The sequence below is a fragment of the Oculina patagonica genome, unplaced genomic scaffold, assembly GCF_052425735.1.
Source record: "Oculina patagonica isolate OP01 unplaced genomic scaffold, crgOcupat unplaced103, whole genome shotgun sequence".
In the NCBI taxonomy this organism is placed as follows: Eukaryota; Metazoa; Cnidaria; class Anthozoa; order Scleractinia; family Oculinidae; genus Oculina; species Oculina patagonica.
In genome coordinates, this window is record NW_027557007.1 from 1,577 (window position 1) to 13,068 (window position 11,492).

The window sequence follows — 11,492 nt, forward strand, 5'->3', positions numbered from 1 at the left end:
ACTGTAAATTGAAAAAATTCTAAGAAGCGATGGTCAGTCACACTTAGTCAGTAGATATGTTATCAGTCCTTGGATATCACTCTCAATACCTCTCTTTCAATTATAACATTGGCTTGCCAGTCATTTTATAAAGATGTCTAACAAGAACGTCATGTGATCTTCAGGGTTTTTCCCTTTTAAATCCACAGGCAAATTTCCATGTACACAAAACCAGTAGTATGCATGGCCACAAAAGTCGAAACTCCCTTGCGCTGAGCGTCAATACCATGGAAAGTGTGCACAGAAGGAATAAAATTTGCTGAGCAAGAAATGCCTGATGGTTTTCTGTTAGGTATTGAAGTAATAATAGGCATCCGTCGGAATTAAGGTAAGTTAAGTTTAAATGTTACATGAAGTGATCATCGCCGGGTAGTAGCTTTCACTATAACAGACACTTGTTTTAGTTCGAGTAGTAGATTTTCAAGTCCACGGAGTCTCTTTTCTTTGCTTTGCCATGATAAAGTCTACTTTCCTTTTCATCTCCGAGTTGTACAACCTGAGGGCACTTTCATACTTCACTCGTCGCCTTTTTATAGTGGGTTTTTCGTAGTAACGTTTAAGACGGACATCCCTCATGACGTTCTCTTGTGTAAGCACACGCTGTAGAGATCTCAAGGCTGATGCTACTCCATTTTCTACTATGACTGTGCGAGCAAGAAATCTGTGGTGCGCCATCTTGGAAAGTACGAGTGCAATTACGCATGTCATGACCTTTTTTATATGCTGACCTATTCACCATGCAGGCGCAGAACTGTCGTGGCAAGATGGTGGTGAGTTTTCATTTTATTTTACTAAACAGCTCTGTTCCTTTTTATTTTCTCCGATTATTTCACGACTTATTTCATTATTGACAATATCTAGTTTGGCTAGAATACATTTGCACTATTCATAGCCCCTTAAATATGTTCAGTGCAAGAACAATCACTAACCAAAGGCCATTGTTTACATTTTGAAATGTATAGCGTATCGCCTTACAGTTTAAGGCCAATCTGGAAAATTTAACCAATGTGAGGCCCGATGATGAAGACTTTCGTTGGTACTTGAAGGTAAAGTGTTACAGTCTTATAAAACAGATGAGGGCCAGAGATGAAGGTTTTATTTAGCAAATTATATCTAAAATTAGGTGTATAAATTTAATTTATAACCCTTTTTACCGAATGGTAATGAGGTGTAGTGATGATTCATGAACTTGAAGTGACGTGTTTCCGTCACTCCATTCTGATATTAAACCGCAATTAATTCATGCATTAACGTGCTGACAGAAAGGTTGTTTAAAACGCCATTTAGCACATGTCAATCAAAAACAAATTATCCTATAACCTCATTCCCAGGGTCTCTCTCTTTCAGGGAACAAGGTTGAATTTTTACAAAACAAATCGAAAGAGGATCAATTACACTTATCCTCTGGTGATAAAAGAGAATAGAATTCGCTCTACGAAGCCGTAGAGCATACTCTATCAATGACCCATTCACCTAAGAACACATTCAAACGCAAATGAAGTGAGATTGTGACATAACTGATAGCAGCTATAAGCTACATGCAGTTACCGCGTCTTTATTGTAAACACAACATTCATGCTGCACGATTTTGTTTCGCGTCACATTATCTTCGTGTCACGTCATCCGTTTTTCATCTTTTTGAGTCGTGCAGAAACGCGCATCTTTCTCAAGTTTTATTATATGTCTACAATAGTACGCGCGCTCTGATTGGCTGCTGAGCGGGCATTATTTTCTTGTAATGACCGGGCATTATGAAACTTTTTCTCGGCTCGACGGTTTTTTGAGTTGTGATTAAAAGCTATTAGCGAGGGGGCAAAAAACAACAAAAAATGCCGACAAAATATAACTAAAATATAAGCATACCGATACTTCTTTGGTATGAGCGACGAAGAGAGCCACAGAGAGCGAGTTTTACCTCCAGTGTTTTTTCCCTTGAATAGTGCTTAAAGGCCATATAATAAATAACTTATTAACCTCGTCCGTTCGGCCATTACAGGAGAATCTCAGACCTCGACCTTGATGTATTGACCTCGCTGTCGCTCGGTCAATACATCACGGCCTCGGTCTGAGATTCCCCTGTAATGACCTCACTCTCGATTAATAAGTAGTATTTATTCGCTGCTCAAAATAACGCTATACGTGCTGACAGAAAAGTAAACATATCCACAAAACAAATTTACCTAATGCTAAATGGATCAAAGGTTACACTTTTGTGATGAAATAGAATTCGCGCTACGAAGCCTGAGATCACGAACCATCAATGACACAATTCCCATGGAAAAATAAAACATTCAAAGGCACATTATTGAACGCTTATTTGAAGAAAAAAAAACTATCAATGACCCATTCACGCAAGAAAACATTGAAAGGCAAATTATGTGAAATTGTGACATTACTGATAGCAGCTGTGAGTTACACGTAGTTACGGTTAAAAAATTATTACGCTCGCCATGTGACGTGTTGTAGTTAACACCACATCCACAGCTTGAATCCACAGCACGTTTCTGTTTCGCGTGACGTCACCTCGTGTCACGTCATCTGTTTTTCATCTTTTTGAGTCGAGCAGAAACACGAAGTGCTCGGGCGTATCTTTCTCTCGAATTTTATCCGCTGCTCAAAAATAACGCTATACGTGCTGACAGAAAAGTATAGATATTCACAAAACAAATTTACTTAACGCTAAAAAGGATCAAAGGTAATACACTAACCGGTAAATATTTTTGTGGTGAAAACTGAATAGCGCTACGAAACCTAAGAGCACGAACCATCAATGACGCAACTCATGTGGAAAAATAAAACATTCAAACGCAAATAAAATGAGATTGAATTACTTTATTGGACACTTATTTAGAAAAAAAATGCGAAGGTCGGCACTTCATCGAATTACCAAATTACCATGAGGTTGCTCGAAGAGCCTTTGATATTGGTTAGGAGCTGATTTTGTACTAACCAGTTAGTACAAAATGTAGATTGCAGACCGGGCACACATGCTGATGACTGGTCTCATCTGGACATATACAAAACATGGACCCCAGTCTATGGACCACCTCTGTGGACCACCCCTAAAACCCAAAATATCGAAACGAAACCACCGAAATAGGCCAAACCACCGAAAGGAGCAAAACGAAACCGCCAAAACAACTGAAACGAGCGAAACAATACAAAATCACCAAAACAAGCAAAAACCCTTAAATTAACCATTAGTGAGAGCTAACTGTAAGCAGGATAACCGGAGTGCTATTCAGGCTAACTGGAGTGCACCTTCCACTTCAGTTAGCCTTAATAGCACTTCAGTAAGCCTGAATAACGTTCAGGTTAGCCTGTTTATGGTTAGATCTCACTAATGGGAAAGGTTTTGCTTGTTTCGGTGATTTCGTCTTGTTTCGCTTGTTTTGGCGGTTTCATTTTGCTCGTTTTGGTTGTTTCGTCTTGGTGGTTTCATTTGTTGTTTCGGGTTTTAACCAAACTCTTGTATCGAGATAACTTTTTCCATTCAAGTTATTGTTTAAAAAGGTATAATTTGTGACATCATTACCATACCTATTAAAAAATTGTAACAAAGAATGTAATTATTATTACATACATACATACATATTATTATTGGCTTCCTATTTCTCTTTAGTTGCAGTGTCAGAATTGTGGAGAAAATACTAAGGATTGGATTTATATGTGCCTATCGGTAAGTTCTTGTTAGTGACACATGTTAGGTGATAATTATTGTAAATTCATATGTAGTTTTTATTCATATCTATTTATTAAATGTGCATATTGTGATCAGGATTTTTTATATGTCATGTATATATAGCAATGTTACATATAATTACTAGGAATTTGTTCATTCTCAGCATTTCAAGCTATGGATGCAGACTGGAAGTAGCATGAGAGATGCTTAAGAGTTGCTAGAGGTGTAATATCATATTGTTAATAAACAATCTTCGAAATTTACTTGTTTTAATTGCTTTTTCCTTTAAACTCAGGAAAGCCAGGCAATAAAAGGTAGCAGGGGAAGTGCTAACTTTGTGTCAAAATGTAAATTGTGCGGCCGAGAGAACTCAATGGGTAAGTCAATGCCATGAGATGAAAATGTTACCACATAAAACTAAGAGTGAATGTTGGTAATGGAAGAATCTCAGAAATGTGGCTACATGGATGGTAAAAAGAAAAATAGTAGTGCTTCAAATCATCTAATATTTTTTCAAAAGGGACTTCATACATACTGCTACCTTTTTTGTGGGAGTTTGTGAATCTTTTGTACCATATGATAGAAACTTGTGTAAAATTATTATTTCTGCCTCTTTGAAATGAACATCGTTCTAGTGATGCATTTTAAGAACCATCATAATTTATAATTATATTATTATAAATAATAATTATAGTTAACAATTATTCGCCGAAGGCGAAGTGATTATTCAACAATAATCACTTAGCCTGAGGCGAATAATTGTTTTAGTATAATTTTCAGAGGTGAATATCAAAAACTGCAAAATAACAATAGAAAACACGAAAACAACAAACAGAAAAGCTCGCTTGCAGACGTGTAAACCAGTTTAATTCATCGAATGAAATCATAATTTACACTCACGTTTTAGCAATAAAACGGAACAAAACAAACACTACGAAAAAGATAGATATCTGGTACCTTTGTTTAATTGTTGGTGACTTCTGAGCAATTGTGCGAATCCTCTCCAAATTACTAGCAGAAGAGAAGAGAACAAAATATGTTTTGACAGTCGATCTGACTGAGTACATGACCGTGTGCGATTTCCAAAACCACCATGTTTACGATCAATTCTAACGCCTTGAAAACCATCTCTTGAAAATATTTTCGGTCCAAAAGCCTTGGTAGTAAATTTGCAAAATTCCCAATGCTTCAAATATCCAGGATTTGGAGTGATTTCTTCTAAATGAGGGAAATTTTCATTCAGCAAATGCCGCCATGTTCACTGGCCTGGATGACAAACGTGGCGTGGCTTAGTAGCCAAACCTTCAGATGCAATATTCACCGCCTAGCGCGGTGAATATTGCGACATAGTCCGAGCTTCTCGACCAATCAGAATTGAATTTACCTCTGGAAATTATACTAATTGTAATTTATTAATTTTAGTATGTTTTTAACTTCTCTCTAAATAAACATTGCAAATTCTTATTGATATTAACAGATATAATAAAAGACAGTATCACTGAGTACAAGGTAAGCAGGTTTTGTTTCCAGAAAGATGGGAACATAGTTAACATGGTGCGCAGTTGTGCCACCAATGTCACAGTGAGGAAATGCTAATTCTGTTTATTTCTGTTTTATTTCAGATTTTTAATTAATAAATTGATGTAGCTAACTAATGCGATTTATGTTGTTAATGTGTAGACTGTACACAACTCTGAGGAAGACCATTTTTATTGTGAATAAGATTTTTTATGTTTAAATAAAGACTGATGATGATGATGATGATGATGATTGTTCATTCCCAGGCAGAAGATAGCAACAAGTACAAGACAATGGTAGCATTTGACTGCAGAGGACTGGAACCAGTCGACTTCTCTCCAAGGGTTGGAATCAATGTTTTCTGATTACAGTTTTTGCATGGTGATCTGCATAATCAGCCTGCCAAAAACCTCTTGGGCCAAAGAGCGTGTGCGAGTGGGTGTGGAGGAGGGGGAGAGCAGGGTGGAGACTGATGCAATTTATGCTCACAATACACTCAGATGAATAAGAAAGCAAGCCCTCCTCTCTTTCAAACATAACTTACTTTTGATGAATGTTACTGATACAAATGCAACAGTCACAGAGGTAAAGCTGCTAGAAGAATGGGAATGAGCCCTCCTTCCCAGTCTTCTTACAGCATCACTTTTCAAAACTGCTGTCTCAAATAATGGCTTAATAAGCTGTTATTTAACAGGGGGTCAATTCCATGTCACGGACGTTACATGTCAGAGAAATTTTGAGCATCATTTTTCCTTGTAGCTTACAAAGTGCAAAATATATTTTGTATTTTTTTACATAAAACACTTCAACAGAATAGGACAAAACTGTGGCTCAGGCCACTTGAAGTTTGCACTTCATTACGTTATAAAATACTGTGCAAAAGTAGCGTCACGGACGTTACAAGAAAATCAACCACTACATGAGGGATGACTACATAAGCAAAAATTTCTGTGAATTTTGAAATTCTAGTGGACTGTCTATGAGCCACATTTGTTAGTGTGTGTTGAAAGTTTAATTTTGTTATCAAACCTTAAACCATCATTTCTCACTGATGCAATGGGGAGACAAATTGTGTCGTCACGGACGTTACACTCCAGTGTCACGGATGTTACACAGTCCCAGCAACAAAACCAAAATTGCTTCTTTTTGTAGCCACATTCAATTTGCAACTTTAAAAAGCTTTGTTTTAACTTTTAAAGTATGCTCTGAGATAAAATTCATTAACTAAGAAAACTTGCACCACAAATTTTTTTTCTTCTTTTTAAAACAGTTTTGGTGGAGGAGACTATCCTGCCCAACTGGCTTCTTTACTCTGATAAGAGTTGAGCCATTAAAAGTTAGTTCAAAAGTTTTTTTTTTCCTCTGGGGTTTTTATTTTGACATAATTATGTCATATGATGGAATGGTTATACATGTGTTCATTGCTGAATGGTCTTCATACTACAAGTCAGCCATTTTGGATTTTTGCATTTCTGTAAAACCATCCAAATTTGACTAAAAGTAATTAAAACAAACAAAGCAGCCTAAAATGGTCTGTAAATAACAAAGTATTGCATAAAAGCAGGTAATTCTCATTTAAAAAGGAAAAAAAATTAGATTTTTAAAGACATGCCTGTCAAAATATGGTTGCCATGGTAACATCAAGTTACCAGAAAGATGGCATGTCATGCATAGCATTTAACAATTTTCTTTATTACAATTCAATCAATATTGTAACAGTCTAGGTTGGTTTTACACCCCTTCTTATTAAAGCGTGAACACTTAAAATATGTCTGGAATGTTCTTTGTGTTTTAACCAATCACATGCGAGAACTTCAGACCGCAGAAACCACAAACAACGAATGGGTTTCCATCGGTCACGGAACAATATTCAGTTCTTGTTTCGCTCCAATTTTCAAGTAAACACTAATTGTAATTCCTTCCTTTTTGAGAACATTAACTGCCCTACTGAAAAATATGTTTGAGTGATTTTTTTTTTAAGAAAAAATTGAAAAACCGATGCGCCCGACGCTACGATTTGCCCCAGTTGCCGCCAGTTTTCAAAAATTGTAACGAATTCGTATCTGCAGTTACCGTTCGCCTGAAGGCATGTTACAATTTGTACTGAGGTAAGCGTGCATTTTCCGGTTTTTATCTCACCCCAACTATTGTATATGTAGCAGACCTAAACACTGATGGGAGGAAGGTTCGTTTCTTCGATAACAGCGAAACGATAGCGGAAAGTAAAAGCGAAAATCAAACGATTGAACGATTGACTGAGGTGTTTACTTTGCACCAATCACGCCAACGTTTTGAATAATTTTTGTCTGGAGCCTTTGCGGTTTGCAGTCTTACGATCATGGAACCTCTGATTGCCTAAGGGTTGAAATCGTTTGCCGAAATAAATCGAATCCCTTGTTCTACCGAAAAGATTTACAATCAGTAACGAAAACTCCACAATTTTCTATTTTATATTCGGTTTATCGTGTTTACATCTTATGTCTAGACGTGTCTACAACATACTGCATGCACTGAACCATGTCGTATAACGTCGCTAGAGAAACCGTCCTTCTTTTCTTTCAAAAATCCCTGAAACCATGTTCTGGATGTGGCCCTCGATACGAAAGAATAGCAGTTCTTTAAATTCCTGAAAAAGACAGAGCGTGATCCTGAAAAAAATAAGAACTAAAGTTGCCCCGTGACCGATGGAAACCCATTTATTGTTTGTGGTTTCTGCGGTCTGAAGTTCTCGCATGTGATTGGCTAAACACAAACATTCCAGACATATTTTTTAGTGTTCACGCTTTTATAAGAAGGAGTGTAATACTTCAGACATTTCAGGCAAGGTCTTACTGTTTAACAACCCTGTTATTTTGTCTGCAGCCTAATGATGTAACATCCGTGACAAAATTTTGTAACGTCCGTGACGCATTTTTCTTCCTAAATAAAAGTGGCTATTGAAATTTCCACCCATTTTCTTGTTCTCTTCAACTTATAAACAGAACACAACAAAGGGCATTATACCCTGATTAAATGTCAGGTTGTCACATAAAAATATCCATGTTTTGGCAATGTGGTCATGTAACGTCCGTGACAATATGTGCACCACCCTAATAATCTGTTTAAACTTGATCAGACTCATAATGATCTATATCATTTCAAAGTACCTTGTTATAGCAATGATTACAATGTGTAACTTAATATACCAATGGAATGACCTTCCCTATTAATTTTGCTAAAGCTTTAGTTCATTGGGTTCAAATTTAGTGGTAGAATATTAAGCCTAAATTGTACCCCCGTGGGTACCCCCCCAGGGGTGCAATGGGATTTTTTTCGTCAAATTATAAAGAAACGATCTTCTGAGAAATCATCAATGGCTTATTTGTTTGCAAATTCTAAAGTTGAAAATTTTCATAAATTTCCACTTTCGCATGGAATCGCCCAGGGTAGGCAGAAAACTAGACTTCCTCAAAGCCTGTTTCGGGCAATTAAGTTGGTCATATAATTGCGACTTTGTCACTCAAGACTAGAGTCTATTAGTAGTAAGTCTAGCAGGAAACAAGCATTTGTTTACAGGTTGGTGGTAGAGCCTTTATTTTTTGAGTGAGGGTGGGGCAGTTAATCACCCTGGTTATGCCCTTATTAGAAAACATAGTTCTTATGCTTATTTAGATATTTTTTGTCATTGTCATTTGTCAGGGTGGATTTGTGGCTGAAGGTGTTGATACTGGATCAAAGTTCTTGGAAGTCAATTTAACAGAAAAGGTAACAGATTGGTCATGTTAGACTCAGTATGGAAAATAATACCTGAAAATAATTTTACCTTATTTACACTAGGACTGGTCTGATTATGACGAGAAAGCTTCAGAGGCTGTTGGAATCTATGAAGTTACTCATCAGTTCTTAAAGCTGTAGTGACAAGTCACAGAAAATAAGCTAACTTATTATCATAGTCCTGCAGACAAGTCACAGAAAATAAGCTAACTTATTATTATAGCCCTGCAGACAAGTCACAGAAAATAAGCTAACTTATTATCATAGTCCTGCAGACAAGTCACAGAAAATAAGCTAACTTATTATCATAGCCCTGCAGATAAGTCACAGAAAATAAGCTAACTTATTATTATAGCCCTGCAGACAAGTCACAGAAAATAAGCTAACTTATTATTATAGCCCTGCAGACAAGTCACAGAAAATAAGCTAACTTATTATTATAGCCCTGCAGACAAGTCACAGAAAATAAGCTAACTTATTATCATAGCCCTGCAGACAAGTCACAGAAAATAAGCTAACTTATTATCATAGCCCTGCAGACAAGTCACAGAAAATAAGCTAACTTATTATCGCATCGGCCCTGCAGACATGCAAAACCCAACAAGATGATTTGAGAGGATCACCACTGACATAAATATAGGACAAATTTTTATAAAAAAGTAGTTATTGTTATCATTAATTCTGCTTTAAAGAAGTGTACAATTATGACAAACTTGAAGTTTAAACTTGAAGACTTGCAATAAATTGTAAAAGTTTAAATTATATATGTTAAGGCCGATTTACACGGTACGATTTTGTCGCATGCGACATGCTTACGACAGGCCTACGGCACGAATTGTGTCGTGTAAATCAAACATACAACTCGCTTATGACTGGCGTAGGCATGTCGTAAGCTTGTCGCATGGGACAAAATCGTACCGTGTAAATCGGCCTTTAGAGGAACTTCAAGTGTTAAAAACTCTTGGCAAAAAAATATTCAGTTGACAGCCTGGCTGCAATAGCATTCCATGAAGAAAACTGGAGTATAGTCACTACAGTTTTCCTAGGGACAGTACTTGAAACAGTTTTTATGAAAAGAAGTCATGCCGTGTGGATGTGAGAAATATGATAATCAGTAATCAGATATTCTTTTGCACATACATATTAAACTGATGTACATTGTGTTCTATCTGATGAATAAAACTGATTGTTACCCATATCGGTAATAAGATAAATAAATGGCCCATTGAGCTATAAAGAGTATTGATTTTATTCCCATACGGGCCAGTAGGCAGGGGGAGAGGGGGGAAGAAGGGTACCTCACTCCGATAAGCTGTGGAAGTCTGCCTTTTGTGGACTGATTGTGCAAAATGTTGTCTGAATCAATGACTTCTGTAACCATACAAGGACCACTTTAACAAACAGGAGCAGATTGAAGCCAAAGAATGAAAAAATCTAATGACTGAATTTTCTGAAATCGAGCAGAATTCAACTTTTTTGGTTGATTTAATATTAGCTGGGTTGCCATGGAAGGGCAACATAGTCGCGCGACATGCAAAAATTACAAATGCAGTTGCTGATCTTGTAAACTGCCAAATTTGAGCTTGTCAATTACAACGGTTTGAGCGTGAGAGCAATATAAAGGATACGTTCTTCAAAGATTGGAAAACTGTGTGCAGCCAGGGCTGATCAAGAGGCTGAAAACTGATTGCTTTTGATTTACACTCACTTTCTGGTGTTTCAGTGTTATGTACATAGCTATCAGTTTCTACATGTACATCCATCTTTCGACATCATCTTTCAACGTGCTGTTGGAAATGAACCAATCAAAACCAATGCATACCGGTGTTGGTTTTATGCAAATGAGCCCACGAGTTTAGAAGGTCTTGCTAGTGGGCTGTGATTAGTGGATTTTAATCAGTCATTTGTTTAGCACTTTGTAAGATGGATGTTGGATAGAACGCCGCTATGCATGTAACACTGAAAGCAGGTGTAATTATACAAGTCACATCAAGTTTCTGTTTATCAAAAATCCAGAAAATAATCCAAATTTTCTATGCTCACTTTTGGCTACCTGGTATGTGACTTGGACCATTGCTAGATGTCCCTTTCTGAGTTGTCCAGCAAAGTAAGTGTCCATTAGTGAGCCAACTGTGGTATTTTACAAATGGCACATGGGTGCACTATTGAGTTGTGGATGCACCAGGAGGTAGCTTAACGGGAAGAAGCGTAAGAATCACTCAAGGCAATAGCTGATAGCCACTCTATCTTATGTGGTTTTCAAGCTAACCTACTGGTAGTTCATCCCTTACTCAACAGTGCACAGCTGTGGCATTCTACCATTTTCTAGCCTGGTTTACTATCAACAGTTTGCGACTCATTAGAAACCAAAAAATCCCATGACTTTTCACTGACCTTGAATTAGGTGAATTAACAAACAAGCCCAACCTTTTTTTTACATTTGCTTCAGCTTTTTTTGCAGACCATTGATGGTCTTCTCCATAGGCGTACGGGCCGGGGG

At 37.1% G+C, this 11,492-nt stretch overlaps 1 protein-coding gene across 2 annotated transcripts; it reads left to right on the forward strand.

The window, feature by feature from the left end:
- The first annotated feature begins 574 nt into the window (after window positions 1-574).
- On the forward strand, window positions 575-10,405 carry LOC144639535 (UPF0587 protein v1g245604-like). Of its 2 annotated transcripts, XM_078498831.1 has the most exons (9): window positions 575-809; window positions 1,002-1,085; window positions 3,662-3,718; window positions 4,017-4,098; window positions 5,199-5,230; window positions 5,506-5,583; window positions 8,918-8,983; window positions 9,056-9,134; window positions 9,531-10,292. In XM_078498831.1, exons 1-8 carry the CDS (start codon window positions 777-779, stop codon window positions 9,131-9,133), a joined length of 510 nt encoding a protein of 169 aa, XP_078354957.1. In that variant the 5' UTR covers window positions 575-776; the 3' UTR covers window position 9,134; window positions 9,531-10,292. The 2 variants fall into 2 exon arrangements, with proteins under 2 accessions (XP_078354957.1, XP_078354956.1); XM_078498830.1 differs by having other exon boundaries at window positions 9,056-10,405.
- The last annotated feature ends 1,087 nt before the right edge of the window (window positions 10,406-11,492 follow it).

Coding starts and splice junctions, on each gene's coding strand:
- LOC144639535 (XM_078498830.1), top strand. CDS start 777: ATGCAGGCGCAGAACTGTCGTGGCAAGATGGTG. Junction 810..1,001: donor ACTGTCGTGGCAAGATGGTG/GTGAGTTTTCAT, acceptor TGAAATGTATAG/CGTATCGCCTTACAGTTTAA. Junction 8,984..9,055: donor AAGTCAATTTAACAGAAAAG/GTAACAGATTGG, acceptor TATTTACACTAG/GACTGGTCTGATTATGACGA.